Source organism: Orycteropus afer, unplaced genomic scaffold (genome assembly GCF_000298275.1).
Source record: "Orycteropus afer afer isolate SDZICR_OR568_19922 unplaced genomic scaffold, OryAfe1.0 scaffold00120, whole genome shotgun sequence".
Classification (NCBI taxonomy): Eukaryota; Metazoa; Chordata; class Mammalia; order Tubulidentata; family Orycteropodidae; genus Orycteropus; species Orycteropus afer.
Window position 1 is genome coordinate 8,817,266 of NW_006921707.1, and position 18,816 is coordinate 8,836,081.

The 18,816-nt window shown below is 36.4% G+C and overlaps 1 protein-coding gene across 1 annotated transcript in view; it reads right to left on the reverse strand.

The window, feature by feature from the left end:
- TTC29 (tetratricopeptide repeat domain 29) overlaps positions 1–18,816 on the reverse strand; it is a 230,970-nt gene that overhangs the window by 205,634 nt on the left and 6,520 nt on the right. The window contains exon 2 of the mRNA XM_007944121.1: positions 16,279–16,362. Coding sequence (XP_007942312.1) covers positions 16,279–16,362 — 84 coding nt within the window. The remainder of the gene's footprint in view (positions 1–16,278; positions 16,363–18,816) is intronic.

Here is an 18,816-nt window from a genome sequence, read left to right on the forward strand (position 1 = left end):
TAGTATAATACTATATATATGTATTATACTACACACACACACACACCCCTATAGTTATATGTCGTTATCAGCATGCATGGAAAAGAAGAAAATATGAAGTGTGTAAAATAGTCTGAGAGAGCCATCTCAAGTTAAACAAACTTAAATATTTCCAAATAATCTAATTAAGAACAATAAAGGAAATTTGTCTCCTACAATTTTATGTTCTCTTTTGATTTCCTATAGATAAATTTTATTATTATTATTATTATTCAGGAGAGAATGGTAACGTTGTACCCTTCTACCATAGAGGTAAGCCTCACCTAATTATGCAGACCAGAAAAGGCCCTGAGAGAGGCACTAATACTCTGTGAAAGCCCTGGAAAAGCAAAAGACCACTTGGTTTTCTTCCTGAGAAGGTGACATTGATTATTATAACATCTTCAGTTCCACAAAGAAACAGAACAAGGTATGTTTATAGACCACAGGGATGATTTTTATATCGTTATAATTGTGGCAATGTAAGTATTTTACAGATTGTTTTCATAGTGGAGAATGATTGGAAAATGGTCTAAAAAGCTTTGTATTTTTCAGTGCCTGCTTTTTAAATACTGACAGAATACAGTATCAAAGATAGAACTCAAAACAAAGCCATCTTGCCCCATGGTTGAGGCTGACATAGCCAGATCATTGTTCATCCTATTGATTGTTGGTTTTGACTGATTCAGCTTTTGTGGTCTCACAACTGGAAAAGGGATTTTCCAAATGGCTCTTAAATGAGGTGCGACATTGTTCACTTCTGGTTTTATGAGTCATTGTAGCAAGAGCCACATGATCTGGCTCTATTCTGTATATTCATCAAACTGCAGCTTTACCTTTAGAGCAACCTTTTACTTCCTAGTAAAGATAGATTTAAGCAATTTATAGACATTTTCTTCTAAAGTGTTTGGAACAGCGTAGTAGGCTATAAAATTTGTACTCTCTGCTCTCACAAAATAAAATTCTGACACATTTACTCTAAGTTGAAATTTTGAAAACTGTTTTTCCCTCAGTTTACCATTTCTACTTAGAAACATACTCCTTATTAAAAATTCTGCCCTTAGAACATGATGAAAATACTAGCTATGACATGGAAAAACATGTAACTTTGCATAGATAGAGAAGTGATAAATTAACATAACTAGCTAAATCAACACATAAAGTTGATGCAAAATGTTTAGGTTATTTATATAATTAATACATACTCTAAAAGTAAAAAAAATACCAATTACAGTTAAAAATAAAAGCTAGTCTTAAGTGAGTGTTGTCTTTATGTGTTTTACATAGAAGTTCTCATTTAACCCCCAGGGGAACTCCTGCTATTATTATGCTCTTTAACTAGACATGGAAATCAAAGACTAGAGAAAGCAAGTAATCTGCCCAAGACACAGGAAAGCCAAGTTTCCAACTGAGGAAAAATATCAGCTCCCGTATTAGCCAGAACAGCAATGTCATGTTCCCATTTCCTATGTTTTTCCCTTGCATATATATATTTTTGAAGTGTATGAAAATGGTCCACAATTCATCTGTCTGTTTGTTGTTCTGTTATGGGTTGCATGTTGCTGTAAGGCTGGAGACTATGCCACTGGTATTTCAATACCAGTGGGGCCACCCGTGGTGAACAGGTTTCAGTGGCCTTGCAGACTATGACAGACTTGGAAGAAGGAAAAGGCTATCCACTTCTCAAATAATTGGCCAGTGAAAACCTTATGAATAGCAGTGAAACACTGTTTGATATATTACTGGAAAACTTTATGAATAGCCCTGAAATATTGTCTGATATAGTGCCAGAAGATGAGCCCCTCAGATTGGAAGGCACTCAAAATAGAACTGGGGAAGAGCTGCCTCATCAAAGTAGAGTCAATCTTAATGATGTGGATGGAATACAGCTTTTGGTATGAAGTATGACTCAAAATGAGAAGAAACAGCTGCAAACATCCATTAATAATCTGAACATGAAATGTACAAAGTATGAATCTAAGAAAACTGGAAGTTGTCAATAAGGAAATGGAACACATAAAGATTGATGTCCTAGGCATTAGTTAGCTGAAATGGACTGCTTTTGGCTGTTTTGAATCAACCATATGATCTACTATCCTGGGAATGACAAATTGAAGAGGAATGGCATGGCATTCATCATTGCAAAGAAAGTTTCAAGATCTGTCCTTGAAGTACAATGCTGTCAGTGATAGGATAATACCCATACAACTACAAGGAAGACAAGTAAATTCTAATATTATTTAAATTTATGTACCAACCACCAAAGCCCAAGGTGAGGTAATTGAAGATTTTTACCAACTTCTGCAGTCCAAAATTGACCAAACATGCAATTAAAATGTGTTAACTCTGACTGTTGATTGGAATGAGAAAGTTGGAAACAAAGAAGACTCATCAGAAGTTAGAAAATACGCCCAGAGATCACATGATAGAACTTTACAAGGCTAATGACTTACTCATGCCAAATATCTTTTTTCAACAACATAAACAGTAGCTATACATATGGATTTTGCAGATGGAATACACAGGAATCAGATCGACTACCTTGGTGGAAACAGGTGATGGAGAAGCTCATTATCTTCAATGAAAACAAGGTCAGGAGATGATTGTGGAACAGACCATCAACTGCTCATATGCAACTTCAAGTTGAAGTTGAAGACAATTAAAATAAGTCAATGAGAGCCAAAATATGACCTTGACTATATCTCATCTGAATTTAGAGACCATCTAAAGAATAGATTTGATGCATTGAACAACAATGACTGAAAACCAGGGGAACTGTGGGATGACATCAAGAACACCATATAGGAAGAAAGCAAAAAGTCATTAAAAAGAAAGGAAGAAAAGGGCAAAATGGATGTCAGAAGAGACTCTGAAACTTGCTTTTGAAAGGAGAGTAGCTAAAGCAAATGGAAGAAATGACAAGATAAAAAAGGGGAACAAAAGATTTCAAAAGCAGTTCAAGAAGACAAAGTCAATTACTATAATGAAATGTGCAAAGATCTGGAGTAAGAAAACCAAAAGAGAAGAACATGCTTGGCATTTCTCAAGCTGAAAGAACTGAAGAAAATATTCATGCCTCGAGTTGCAATACTGAAAGATTCTATGGGCAAAATATTGAATAATTCAGGAAACATCAAAGGAAGATGGAAGAAATATACAAAGTCACTACACCAAAAGAACTGGTTGATGTTCATCCATTTCAGGAGATGGCATATGATCAAGAACCAATGGCACTGAAGGAAGAAGTCGAAGCTGCACTGAAGGAATTGAATGAAAAACAGGCTCCAGGAACTGACGGAATACCCATTAAGATGTTTCAACACACAGATGCTGTGCTGGAGATAATTACTCATCTATGCCAAGAAATTTGGAAGATAGCTACTTGGCCAACTGACTGGAAGAGATCCATATTTGTACCCATTCCATAAAAACGTGATCCAACAGAATGTGGAAATTATCAAACAATATCATTAATATCACACACAAGTAAAATCTTGTTAAAGATAATTCAAAAATGGTTGCAGGAAACTTCTGGAAATGCAACCTGGGTTCAGAAGAGGACATGGAATGAAGGATATCAATGCTGATGTCAGATTCATCTTGGCTGGAAGCAAAATATACCAATGATGTTTACTTGTGTTTTATTGTTATCAAAAAGCATTCAACTGTGTGGATCATAACAAATTATGGATAACATTGAGAAGAATGGGAATTCCAGAACACTTAATTGTGCTCATGAAGAATCTGTACATAGACCAGGAGGCTGTCATTCAAACAAAACAAGGGGATACTGCATGGTTTAAAGTCAGGAAGGGAGTGAATCAGGGTTGTGTCCTTTCACCATAATCATTCACTCTGTATGCTGAGCAAATAATCTGATAAACTGCACTATGTGAAGAAGAATGCAGCATCAGGATTGGAGGAAGATTCATTAATAATCTGCGAAATGCAGGTGACACAAATTGCTTGCTGAAAGTGAAGATGACTTGAAGTACATACTGATGAAGATTAAACACTACAATCTGCAATAGGAATTACACCTCAACTAAAGGAAACAAAAATCTTCAAAACTGGACCAATAAGCAGCATCATAATAGATAGAGAAAAGATTGAAATTGTCAAAGATTTTATGTTGCTTGGTTCCACAATGAACACCAGTGGAAGCAGCGGTCAGGAAGTCAGATGACATACTGCACTGGACATAGCAAAGATGTCTCTTTGAAGACTAAGGTGTGCCAAACCCAAGGCCATGGTGTTTTCAATTGCTTTATATGCATGCGAAAGCCAGACAATGAAGAAGGAAGATGAAGAAGATTTGATGCTTTTGGATTGTAGTGTTGGTGAAGAATATTGCAAGTACCATGGACTGCCAGAAGAACTAACAAATCTGTCCTGGAAGAAGTGTAGCCGGAATGGTCCTTGGAAGTGAGAATGGCCGGATTTTGCCTCTCTTAATTTGGTCATGTTGTCAGAAGGAACCAGACCCCGGACAAGGATATTATGATTGGTAATAGTATAGTGTCAGTGAAAAGGAGAAGACCCTCAATGAGATGGATTGACACAGTGGCTGCAACGATGGGCTCAGGAATAGCAAGGATTATGAAGCTAGCACAGGCCTGGACAGTGTTTTGTTACATTGCACATAAGGTGGCTATGAGTAGGAGCCGACTTGATAGTACCTAACAACAACAACATGAGAATGGCATTTGACTGTATGGATCATGACAAATTATGGATAATGTTGTAAAGAACGGGAATTCTAGAACAGTTAATTGTGCTCATGAGGAATCTGTACATAGACCAAGAGGTAGTCATTCAAACAAAACAAGGAGATACCACATGGTTTAAAATTAGTAAGGGTGTGTGTCATGATTGCATCTTTTCAGGATACTTAATCTGTATAATGAGCTAATAATGCAAGAAACTGGCCTATATGAAGAACATGGCATCAGGATTGTTGTCGTTATGTGCTGTCTAGTTGGAACCGACTCAGAGCGACCCCTCCTTGGATTTCCGAGGCAGTATCACTATGGAAGTAGATTGCCCCAGAGACTTATTTACAACCTGCGATATGCGGATGACATCACCTTGCTTGCTGAAAGTAAAGAAGATTTGAAGCACTTACTGGTGAAGATTAAAGATGATAGCCTTCAGTATGGATTACTTCTTCACATAAAGAAAACAAAAATCTTCACAACTGAGCCAATAAGAAACATCATGGTACATGGAGAAAAGACTGACATTGTCAAGGATTTAATTTTACCTGGATGTATAATCAATGCCCAAGAAAGCAGCAGTCAAGGAATCAAACACAGTACTGCAGTGGGCAAATCTGCTGCCAAAGGTCTCTTTAATGTGTGAAATAGCAAAAATATCATTTTGAAGATGAAGGTGTGCATGACTCAAGTCACAGTATTTTCAATCACCTTGTATGCATGCAAAAGCTGGACAATGGGTAAGGAAGACTGAAGAATAACTGATGCCTTTGAATTAAGGTGTTGGCAAAAAATACTGAGTATACCATGGACTGCCAGAAGAATGAAGAAATCTGTCTTGGAAGAAGAATAGCTAGAAAGCTCCTTAGAAGTGGGAAGGTGAGACTTTGTCTCACTTTGGACATGTTCCCAGGAGATACCAGTCCTTAGAGAAGGACATCATACCTGGCAAAATACCAAAAAAAAAAAAAAACCAAAAAACAAACTCACTGCCATTGAGTCGATTCCAACTCACAGTGACCTGCTTTGGGTTTCTGAGGTGGTAAATCTTTACAGAAGTAGGTTGCCCAGTTTCCCTTCTGTGGAGTGGCTAGAGTGTTTAAACTGTCAATCTTCTGTTTAGCAGTCAAATGACTTAGGCAGTACACCACCAGAGCTCCTTTGGTAAAGTACAGGGTCAGGGAAAAAGAGGAAAACTCTCAACAAGATGGAGCGACACAGTGGCTACAATAAAGGGCTCAAACATGGCAACAGTTGTGAGGATGCCACAGGAACAGGCAGTGGTTCATTCTGCTTTACATGGGTGGTTATGAGTCAGAGCTGACTCAAAAGCACCTAAAAACAACAACATAAGAGTGGGTATGCTTAAACAACATATATTAAAAGATTTTAAATCAAACTTTGAAAAGACACAGAGACATAAATGCTTAAGAAATGAGCATTTCTGTGCTTTATTGACATTTGAACTCTTTTCCTTATATTTGGTTTTGGTGAAAATCTGTACTTTTCCTTTCCACTGGATTTTTTAAACAAAATTCTTTCCAACCTTATTTCTTAAATCCCCCAATTTTTAACTTGATTAGCATCAATATACTTTTAAAAATCATGGCTACAAAGTCTTTCCTTCCCTGGTTTCACACACTAGAGATCTGCTGTGGAACAGAAAGCTGAATTTTTAAAAAGGGGAGTGGTACCCCTCCTCTGTCCCCACCAGCATTCTTGGCAGTCACTTCACTTATTTCTTTATATTTTGCAGGATGAAAGGAATTTTCTCTCCAGTTTGGGTCAAAAAACCCTATCTCATTTTCTTGAATCAAGATGATCTTAAAAATCAATTTGTTACCTACAAGAAAAAGGGGTAGCAGGGCACTCTGGTGTCACAGTGGTTAAGTGCTCAGCTGCTATCCTAAAGGTTCAAACTCATCAGCTGCTCCGCAGGAGAAATATTTGGTAGTTTGTTTCCGTAAAGATTACAGCTTTGGTAACTTTACAGGGCAGTTCTACTCTGTCCTATCTGGTCACTATGAGTCAGAATTGATTTGAAGGCAAAAGGTTTGGTTTTTCAGTTTGGGTTCCTTGCCTTCTTCTCTTACATATCTCATTCATCTCTTTATAATACCAAGGCTAGTTTTTTTTTTTTTTTAATGCATTTTATTGAAATACAATTTATGTATGCTGAAAGACACATAACTAAAGTGACATGGGTCAATGTAGTTTTTTTTTTTTTTTTTTGTAGTGCTTCCTCCTCTCCCCTCCCACCTCTGGCAACCAACAAAGAAAGCTTCCTTCCATATATAAACCTTTCTTTGACTTTTTACAACAATGAACTAATACTATATTTGTCCTTCTGTGATTGACTTATTTCACTCAGCATAATGTCCTCCAAGTTCATGCATGTTCTGTGGTGTTTTGGAGACTCTACGTTATTCTTTAGTGCTGCACAGCATTCCATTGTGTGTATGTACCATAGTTTGGTCATCGACTCTTCCATTGATGGGCACGTAGGATATTTCCATCTTTTTGCCATTATAGAGAGTGCTACAAAGAACATGGGTGTGCATATATCTGTTCCTGTCCTGGCTCTCATCTCTCTAGGGTATATACCTAGTAATGGGATTGCTGGGTCAAATGGTATCTCCAATTCCAGCTTTCTAAGGAATTGCTGTACTGCTTTCCACAGTGGTTGTATCATTTCAAAGTCCCACCAGCAGTGTATGAGAGTCTCAATCTGTCCACATCCCCACCAGAATTGTTATTTTCTATCTCATTAAACCTTGCCATCAGTGCTGGGGTGAGATGGTATCTCATTGTTGTTTTGATTTGCATTTCTCTGATGGCCAATGATCATGAGCATCTCCTCATGTGTTTGCTGGCCACTTGAATATCCTCCTTGGTGAAGTGTCTATTCATGTCTTCTGCCCATTTTTCAATTGGATTGTTAATTCCTTTGGTGTTGAGGCATTGGAGTTTTTTTTTTTTTTAATAAATCTTAGAGATACATCTCTTGCCAGATATGTAATTATTAACAAGTATGAATTTGTTGCTGTCATTTTCTTATGTGCTTTTTTGTGGTGTTGATTTCTTTGTTCCATATAATTTTCTGTGTTGAGCTTGTTTTGTTTATGAATTGTGCTACCACTTCCTTTGTGGCTATTGTTTTAGTATTTGCTAAATATTTGTGCTGGTCCTCTTTTTGATTTCGATGTGAAGGTTTATCATTTTTCTTTGAGGTTATCCTGTGATTTATAGTTTTCTTCCCAAGTTTAGAACAGTCTGCTCTACCTCATAGTTGTATTGACTTCCCTACCATCTAGAAGCTCTGTAACTACAATTTTTTTCCCTTTTTTTGGTTTATCGTTGTCTTCATTTGTCAATTGATGTCTCTGGTTCCCTATTTACAATCTTGTAGGCTTATTTATTTTGGATATTTACATAGCTGGGTTGGTTTCTGGGTTATGTTATCATGTGTGTTAATGATCAGTTGTTGTTTGTGGTTGTTGCTTCTCTGTCCAAAGGACTACCTTTAGAATCTCTTGTAAGGCTAGTCTAATTTTAACAAATATCCTTAATTTCTGCTTATCTAGAAATGTCCTAATTCCACCATTATTTTTGAGGGACAATTTTGCTGGGTACATAATTCTTGGTTGAAAATTTTTCTCTTTCAAGGTTTTATATATACCATCCCATTGTCTTCTTACCTGCATGGTTTCTGCTGAGAAATTTGAGCTTACTGTTATTGGCTGCCCCTTGTAGGTAATTTTCATTTTTCCTATGCTACTTTCAGGATTCTTTCCTTGTTTTTGGTTTTGGTGAGTTTGATGATGATATGTCTTAGTGATTTTCTTTTGGGGTCTATCTTGTCTGGGCTTTGTTGGACTTCTTGAATGCATATATTCTCATCTTTCATCATATCAGGAAAATTCTCTTCCAACAAATCTTCAACAATTTTCTGTGATTTTATTTGTCTCTTCCCGTTCTGGTATTCTGATTACATGTAGGTCATTCCTTTTGATGGTATACCACATGAACCTTAGGCTTTCTTCATTTGTTTTTGATCTTTTTTCTGATTGTTCCCTTTCCAAAGAAGTATTGAGGTATTTGCCTTCAATCTCACTAATTCTGTCTTCCATTGATTGAATTCTACTCCTTTGCCTGTTCAATGTATTATCTTTTTCTGAAAATTTAGTATTAATCTTCCAGATTTCTGTGTGTAGATTTTGTATCATTTCTAATTTTTCATTTATTTCATCATTTTGTTCTTGGATTGTCTTTCAAAATTGTTCTAGGGTTTCCCCTGTGTTTTCCTCAATTTTGTCAGTGTTTCCCTTGATCTGTCTCTCCATTTGTTGAAAGTACCTAAATATAATTCTTCTGAATTCCTTATCAGGGAGTTCCAATGTTGCATCTTCCTCAAGGATGTGTTTTGGGTCTGTATTGTGGTCCCTTGTCTCTCCTGCTTTATCTTGCTTCTTTTTGTAGACTGTGATGCTCTGTCATCTCCAAGGCATTGTGACATTTTTGTGTTTATATTTAATTGGTGATTGTATATTGCAGTGACTTGCCCATGATTTTCATTTTCTTTGTTTTGTTTGTATGTTATCTACATAAGCAGGGTACTGTACTGTGCTCCTCTGTTTGCTAGCTGGCAACACTTATACACTCACCACCTGTCTCCTTTCCCATTGTCAGCCTCCCATATGTCCCTGCCATCCTTGGCAAACAAAGACTATTCTTAAGTCCCTGGAATCTGAATGAGAATGCTGTCACTTTAAAATAAAAAAATGGCCTCCACTTACAAAGATTAAAAATGGCTGCACCCTTGGTCACTTTAAATATCCAAAATGGCCACTGCTTATAAACATTCAAAATGGCTGCACCCTTTGGATAGCCAAAAGTTCACAGCTCAGGTTGTCTCCCTCCTTGCTGTTTCCCTTCTTAATCATAGGTCACCAGCGCAGTCATCCTTGCAGCTCTTGGTGACCAAGGGCAATCTTTAGGTCAATTCTCAGGTCCCAACACCACTTGGAAATATTCAGGTTGTTGGTCCCATCAGAGTAGCTGAAAGTCCACTGCTTTGACTGTCTTCGTACTCACTGTTTTCATTTAGGTTTTTCCACTAGTTGGTGCCTAATCTACTTCTGTATCCTTCCTTTCAAAGCTCCAGGCTCCAGGATTATCTTCTGTATCTCTGTCAATTGGTTCTCTTTTCCTCATTGAAGAAGGTCTGTGGAGCTTGTCTGTCTATTCCATCATCAAGGTTAGTTCTTGAACACATTACTTGACAACTAGCTTCTTCAGAATTTAATTTGAAAACCTCCATAGAGAATTTAATTTATTCTTTCAATTTAATACATGCCTTTACAAAAAAGAAGACATTTTCAAGAGACAACAAAACTAATTCACTAAAACTATCCAAAAAATAAACAAAAGAAATGAAGCAGAGGAAGAACACACCTGAAAGGGCTTATATTTTCATAGAGTTATTATGAAATATTGTATCTTGAATAAACATCTTTACCTTCTTACATATATTTGGAGTGGCTGGCCATTGGGCAAATCCAGGTGCTAGATTTACTCATAACAAATATATCAGTAGTTCGTAAAAGCAACATTGAGAGACAATTTGGAAATATATTCCAGAGGATGCAAATTGGCAAAATGCCACTTTATTTAAGTGAAAAAATATAATGCAATTCATAATGAGACAGGAGTAAAAGGCTTTAAAAGACATGAAATTAGATGGTTCTTTGTTTCTTTACAACCCAAATTTGCGATTGTAACTGAATATTCTAACTACCATTGTGCTTACTGACAAAGTGACAGCCAATAATCACCAATTGATGAGGCTGAAAGTAAGACATTCCAAAAGAATGCAATATCTTAAACATGCATGTAATTTTGAGCCAATCTATTTTTCCACATAATAGAACTTGATATCTAAAGCAGAAAATAGTATTGAACAGATTTGCATTCTATGTCCCTAGATGATTTTGTTTATTTGTATCCTCATATACATAGCTACAGCTGTAAAGCTGGCCTCTAGAAATTTTTATTTGAATCTATAAATGACACTTTTATTCCTTAGCTATTCAAAGCAATTATGATATGGTAATAAGCAATATTTTAAGTCCTTTTCAAAAACAGTAATATATTCTGATAGTATACAGATTATAAAAGCAAAAGTACAGAAATAATTTTAACATGACCTTCTTTAGTGGTTAAAGATCACTTAAATATAATTAGTGAATCATTTGAAGACTTATCAAATAAAGTCAAATCATCAGTGTAAAATATAGAAGTGAATATAATACATTTGCAAAAAAGAAAAACTACCTATAGACACAAAAATAATCTATGGACTTAAAAAGCAGTAACCTAAAAATACAAAACTAAACAAAAAAATCCCAAACTGACTGCCATTGAGTAGATGCTGACTCATAGTGACTCTCATTGAGTTTCTGAGGCTGTAAATCTTTTCAGAAGTAGATTGCCCCATCTTCTGTATGTGGAGTGGCTGGTGAGTTTGAACCACTGACCTTCTGGTTAGCAGCCAAATGCCTTATCCACTATACCACCAGAGATCCTTACAAAAGCACATTGAAATTTCATTCTGTAAATGTAGATTATACAAACTCTAGAAGCCCTTTGCCTTTCAACTATTCTAGGGCATTGGTAGTTCAGTGGTAGATTCTCACTTTCCATGTGGAAGACCCAGTTTGATTCCCAGTGAACCTCAAGTGCCACCAACACCCATCTGTTAGTGGAAGCTTGTATGTTGGGTATCATGCTGACAGGTTTCAATATAATACTAAATATTCAGCTTCCAGACTAAGACAGGCTATGAAAAAAGGCCTAGTGTTCTAATTCTGAAAAATCAATATATGAAAACCCTATGGATTTTATTGTTTCATTGTGCATGGGGTCACCATAAGTTAGGGACCAACTCAATAGCAAATAACAACCATTCCAAAGTAAAATAAGCCCTCATCTATTGGATTTGACCATTCCAATAACTAACTTATCCTGCTTAATTATTCCTTTAAATTTTATATTCACACCTTTGTACATAAAACTTTTTTTTGGAAAAAAAAAAAACTTTGTTGTGATTTAGGTGAAAGTTTACAGAACAAATTGGTTTTCCATTCAACAATTCATATGCATTTTGATTCAAGACCTTGATTGTAATCCTTACAATGTAACAGCACTCTTCCAACTTCCTCCCTGTGTTTACCATTTCCATTCGTCTTTCCTTTCTGCCCCTTCCTCCTTCTGAGCTGTATCCCTGGGCAAATGCTAAACTTTTGATCTAGTATGGTTGATTATAGGGAGTGGGTACCTCCCCTGGTGTACTGTTCACCTTACAGGGCTGTCTATTGTTTGGCTGAAAGTTGACCCATGGGGGTGACTTCTGTTCCAGGCCTGGTGGGTGCCTTACTGTTATGTATTGCAAGAGAAATATGGGGATTTTTTGGAATAGGGGTGAATCAAAAATTCCATTTTGGGCCATATTAACCTTGGAGTGTCTATTATATACCCAAGTAGACATGTGAGGGAGGAACTTTTATGTAAAAGTTTGGAGCTCAGTGGAGAGGTTACAGCTGGGTCTAAGTGCCTTTAGGCCTAAGAAAGCATTCAAGTGCAGGAAGGCTTAAGGAGAAAGCAACAGTAAGGAACGAAAATTATTTTGGGTAGCATAAAACTCACTAACTCACTGCCGTCGAGTCGTATCTGACTCCTAGCAACCCCTCCTTGGGTTTTCAAGGCAGTATCACTATGGAAGTAGACTCCCCAACCTTCCTTCTGAGAAGTGGCTGATAATGAGTTACAAAGTTGGCAGTCTTTGGCTTATTGCTAATTTTTAAGGCTGTAAGACAGGATTCAGGTAGTTAGAGTAGAGGGCCCAGGACTCAGACCTAGGGCACTTCACTACTGAAAAGTTAAAAAGAGAGAGCCAGACAAAGAGAAAGTCAGCCAATAAAAGTGACTAAAGCATCTACTATGCATTAAAAATTTTGAGGAAAACCATAGAATGTGGCATTTGTGGACCCTACAGATACACCATGTTTAAGGGTTTAAGGAGATAGTCAAAATGCTATTGAGACATCAAGCAAAATGAGGACACAAACATGACCATTAAATGTGGTGAAAATGGAGGTTATTGGTGACCCTAAGCAGAACGATTTTAATGAGTGGTGGGGATGGAAACCTACTTAGAGTCAATTGAGGAAAGCAAGGATGTGACAGTATTGAGACAGTGATCCTGTTTGCTATGAAGCATAGGAAAAAAATAGTGTAGAACTTGGAGGAGAATATAAAATCAAAGGAAATACTAGTAGATATGAGTGCAAGTGAGATTGACCTATTGGAAAAGGAGAATAGATGATGTACGAGGAAAATTTGCAGGAGAAAGTCTTTGAGGAGATAAGAGGGAACTGTTTTGAGAACACAAGTAGAGGCATTATCCTTACACAAGAACAGGAACTCTCCAACCACTGCAACAGTAGGAAAGTCACAGACTGTGAATGTTCATGTATGTAGGTTGGTATATTTTGAGGTAGATGATGAGGAATTATTTTGACAAAGAGCACTACATACTAAGGAATATCAGAGCTAGTGTACATCAATTGTATAGTACTAAATATTAAAGTGCAAGAAGGTTTAAGGAGAATGCAATAGTAAAAACTGAGAATTATCATACACTACTGTTAAGTAAGATGGGGCAATCTACTTCCGTAATGGTACTGCCTCAGAAACCCAAGGAGGGGTCACTATGAGTCGGGTCCGACTCAACGGCAAACAACAACAACAACAACAAACTGTTTTCTGTAGTGCAATGATGAGTTTGAAAAATGTTTGTGTATATATAAATATATTTATTACCACCTTAGAGAAGAAGTATAAGGCAGTGGACAGAGAGATTTCAGGATACATCTTAGATAATGCTTTTGCCTGATAGAAAATTTGATTCTTCAGATTCTCTCAATCACTTCTTTGTACACTGAAGATCTGTGATTTACCAGTTTGATTATTTTATAATGCTATCAGAAAGGGAGCTAAATTCCATATCTATCTTCCTACTATCCTACTGTTCCCTGACTTCCTGTAGACCTCCAGGCTATACCTCACAGTACAATTGACACTTATTCATTTCATGTTTGCTTCCTGCTCATGGGTCTTATTGTCTCAAATAGATGTTAAGGTTCCAGGATGGGGCCAAGTATTTTACAATAAAATATCATTCTCTCACCCACTGTGAAAAAACTAGTATAAGATATAAAGCGGGTACTTAATGAATGCTTGTTGACCAATTTATCTTTTTAGAATTGAATGCTAATAAAAAGTTTTATGTACCAATTTCCTTGGCTAACAGAATATGTATATTCTTCAAGGCACCTGCTGGGCATTGCTGGGAGATACTAAAATCATTCATCAATTTTCTCCTTTATATGCTATCCAATTAGTTTGTCATGGGTGAGGTCTAGAAGGCATATCAATCAAAAGCTTAATAGAAGCTGAGTACAAGCTATCTTCATACTAATGTTTTACATCTACTATCCTAGAGAAAGGGCTTCAGTCTAAGAAAGTATTCAAGTGCAGAGCTTAAAGGAGAATGCAATAATACAGATTGAGAATTATCATATACTACTGTTTTCTGTAGCATAATAATGCCTTTGAAATCAATTTGGTAATATCCTTAGTGAAAAAAATAAATGTCACTACACCATGACAACTTATTTTTAATTGCATTCGATAACGTTTTTCTTCATTCAGACCAAAAACTTAGGTGTCAGCATGTTTTCAGTATACATATTTCTACTTTGCTAAGTTATGTGTAGCATAAGCTTAATTTCTACTTCTTAAGCCAATTAAAGCATTTGGATGTTGTTATATTTAAATCAGAATGTAAATATTGTTCATATATATTTTTCTCTTAAGAGCAACAATACCTTCATACAATATTAACCATTAATTTTATCCAACAAGTTTCCATAGTAAGTTATCATAATGGCATTTAACCAAAATTCCAGACACAATACAGCTTATAGAGCTCTGAGGAACTACATTATTACAATTACTGTAAGAATTTGTCACTCAAAATAAAGCAACTATTTATAGAATGAACTGTTTGCTTTTTTACCATGTTTTGCATAATTTTACAAAGATAATATTGAATAAAATACATGAATTAAAAAAAAAAAAAAACTCACTGCCATCTAGTCAATTCCAACTCATAGTGACCCCCTTTGGGTTTCTGAGGAGGTAATCTTTATGGAAGTAGATTGCTTAGTCTTCCTTCCATGGAGTGGCTGATGGGTTTGAACCACCAGCTTTCTGGTTAGCAGCCAAATTCCTTAGGCATTATGCCATCAGAGCTCCTTGAAATATATGAAGAGATTAAAATTTTGGAACATATGAAATCCATATCAAAAATATCATCAAGAGCAGTGGATCCCCATGACATTAGACAATGTGCACAGACAGAATCTTTTTAAAGATTTTGTTGCATGAAATATTTTAATGGAATCATTTAATGAATGCAATAAAACACATATGCATTTGTAAGATTTCTGGTTTTCAATGCTTACTTCTGAAGATCTGATGATATCAAAGTCCCTAAGCCCGTAAGTAAGAAATGTGAAACCCACAAGATAAACCCATGAACAGTGAGTTGATTCTGACTCATAGTTAACCTATAAGACAGAGCAGAACTGCTCCATAGGGTTTCCAAGGGTTTAATCTTTATAGAAGCAGAATGCCTTATCTTTCTCCTGGGAGTGGCTGGTGGGTTCGAACCATCAACCTTTTGGTTAGCAGCCAAATGCCTTAACCACAGAGCCATCAGAGCTCCTAATTACAACATAGGGAATGTAAATAACGTTACTGAAATGAACACCTTAAAATGGTTGAAATGATTTAAAAAGAAAAATAAAAGTAAATCCTAGGTGTCTGTTTATTTCTCACTAATTGACATGGATTTTTATACTGTTTTTATTCATTACATAAATCAGGCTCTTAGCCAGTAAAAAAATAGCGAAGTTTGCATTGTTTGTTTAAATAAGTAAATCTAGACAATTAAGAATTATCTTTAAATTAGGCAATCAACTGTGAATGATGGATTCTTTTTGTGTGTTCCGTGAGGGGAAAAAGATACATAAGAGGTTTTTTTTTTTTTTTTTTTTTTTTTAATGACTAGGAAAAATGATAGTGGTATGAATCTTTCTCTTAAAGGTTTTCTCCCTGATGGAGGCAACATACCTTAAAGTGGAGGTTAATAAGCAATTAATGGCACAGACTTAAGTAAAATATTGCAAATGTGATAGTATGATATCTTGGTAAATATGAGAATTTTGAAAGCCATAAAATTAAAGACTTTGATATGTGTAAGATCAATAGATATGACTTATCACTATTTTATATGAGTTTTAATTTTTAAATGCCTCATTCCAGAGAAAGTCTACTCCACAGGAAAATTGAAATTTCAATAAAGAATCAAGACAAAAGAAACAAACTTTATATTAAAGTACCTTTAAAAGGTTATACTTACGCAGCAACCTCTTCTTTTGACAATCCTTTGAAATTCACCTCCAGATAATGATCTATGTCATCTTTTTCTTTGATCAACTGAGCCCTAAATGAAATGGAAAGAAATAATAAAGTGCAGCATTATCAAGGTGGAAATCTACCAAATATATAAAATGCCACTAGGATAATAGAAATAGCCAAGATACAGTACCTATATAATAAATGTTTTACAATAGTTGGAGTGTTAGATAGTTGACTGATACTTTCAAAATTCTAATTTTCCTGAATGAAAAAATATAGGTATGAGTATTAAACCCAGTGTGTAAACTAATAAAAAACCAACACATTCAAGTAATCTGTACTGTTATATACACAGAGTTTTATCCTCGAAGCTTATAAGGTCTTCCATTTGCTTACCTTGTTTCAAGGTTTAATTTTCCAAGTACAGAAGTTTTATTTTGATTGAAACAGGATCTTGGACAAAGAATACTTATTTGCTATCTATGTATAATATTCATTTGTTCCAAAAATTAATAAAAAATTAATAAATAAAACTCAGTTATTAAAAGTTCAAACTGAAAAATGCCTTTAAAAAGACTTTACTGAGAAATTTATTATACTTGTAGCATATTCATATTTGATACCCCCTTGCACCTTTAAAAATAAGCACACTTTTTAATATCTCATATCCATGAGAATATTAAAAAAAAAACCTCACTGTCATTGAGTCAAATGTGACTCATAGCAACTCCTCTCTGTGTTTCTGAGGCAGTATCTCTACAGAAGTAGATTACCCAATCTTCCTTTAGAGGAGTGAGTGGCTGGTGGATTTGAACTGCCAGCTTTCTGGTTAGCAGTCAAATGCCTTAGACACTATACCACCAGAGCTCCTTTTTATTATAGGTAAAATGGAAAATAAATATACATATATATATATATGTGCCAGGAACCCAGACAGAGGAGCAGTCAGCCACAGGGATCCAGGTGAGGAGAGGGAACTCAGGCATGCCCAAAACAGCAGGGTGGGAGAGTGGGAGAAAGGGGATAAAAAGCCAGGAACCTAGATAGAGGAGCAGATAGCCATAGGGGTCCAGGTGAGGAGAGAGAACCCAGGCATGCCCAAAGCAGCAGGATGGGAGAGAGGGAGAAAGGGGATTAAAAGGCCCAGGAATCCGGACAGAGGAGGAGTCAGCCACAGGGACCCAGGTAAGGGTGGTATAAGAGGTTTGCAACAGGGAGACAAACTTGTCTGTTGGTGTGTTTTACCATGGTGACGTGTTAACGTGAGTTTTGAGGCTGAGCCACGAGTGTTTCAAACCCAGAGGGATGCACATGGTGCACAGGTATCAGCCCAGCTTACACATCGAGACAGACTAGGAAGAAGGAAGAAGCAGTCCATTTCTCAAAGAATTGGCCAGGGAAAACCTTATGAATAGCAAAGAAACACTGTTTGATACATTACCATGCAACTTTATGAATAGTCCGGTTAGGTTAGAAGACTCTCAAAATAGGACTGGGAAGGAGCTGCATCATCTGAGTAAACCCAGCCTTAGTCCTATGGATAAGGTAAAGGTTTCAAGAGCTCCATTTCCTGATGTGGCACCACTCAAATTGAAGAGGAACAGCTGCAGACATCCAATAATCATCGGAACATGGAACAAGTATGAATCTAGGGAAATTGGAAGTTGTCAAAAATGAAGTGTAATGCATAAAGATTGATATCCTTGGCATTAGTGAGCTGAAATGGACTGGTTTTGGCCATTTTGAATCAGACAACAATGTGATCTACTATACTGGGAATGACAGTGTGAAGAGGAATAGCATGACATTCATCATCACAAAGGATGTTTTAAGATCTGTCCTGAAGTACAATGCTGTCAGTGATAGGATAATATCCACACACCTATGAGGAAGTCCGTTAATATGACTATTATTCAAATTTATGCATGAACCACCAAAGCCAAAGATGAGGAAATTGAGGAATTTTATCAACTTCTGCAGTTTGAAACTGACAAAACATGCAATCAGGATGTGTTAATTATCACTGGTGACCAGAATGCAGAAGTTGGAAACAGAGAAGTGTTACTGGTGGTTGGAAAATTTGGCCTTGGCGACAGAAATAATGCTGGAACTCGCATGGTAAAATTTTGCAAGACCAATGACTTGTTCATTGCAACACCTTCTTTCAACAACACAAATGGTGGCTCAACACATGGACATCACCAGATGGAACACACAGGAATCACATTGACTACATCTGTGGCAAGAGGCGGTGGAGAATCTCAGTATCTTCAGCCAAAACCAGGCCAGGAGCTGATTGTGAAACAGACCATCGACTGCTCATATGCAAGTTCAACTTGAAGTTAAAGACAATTAAAACAAGTCCAAGAGAGCCAAAAACATGATCTTGAATATATCTCTCCTAAATTTAGGGATCTTCTAAAGAATAGATTTGATGCATTGAACACCAACAACCAAAAACCAGAAGAACTGTAGGAGGATATCAAGAACATTATCCATGAAGAAAGGAAGAGATCACTAAAAAGACAAGAAAAGAAGA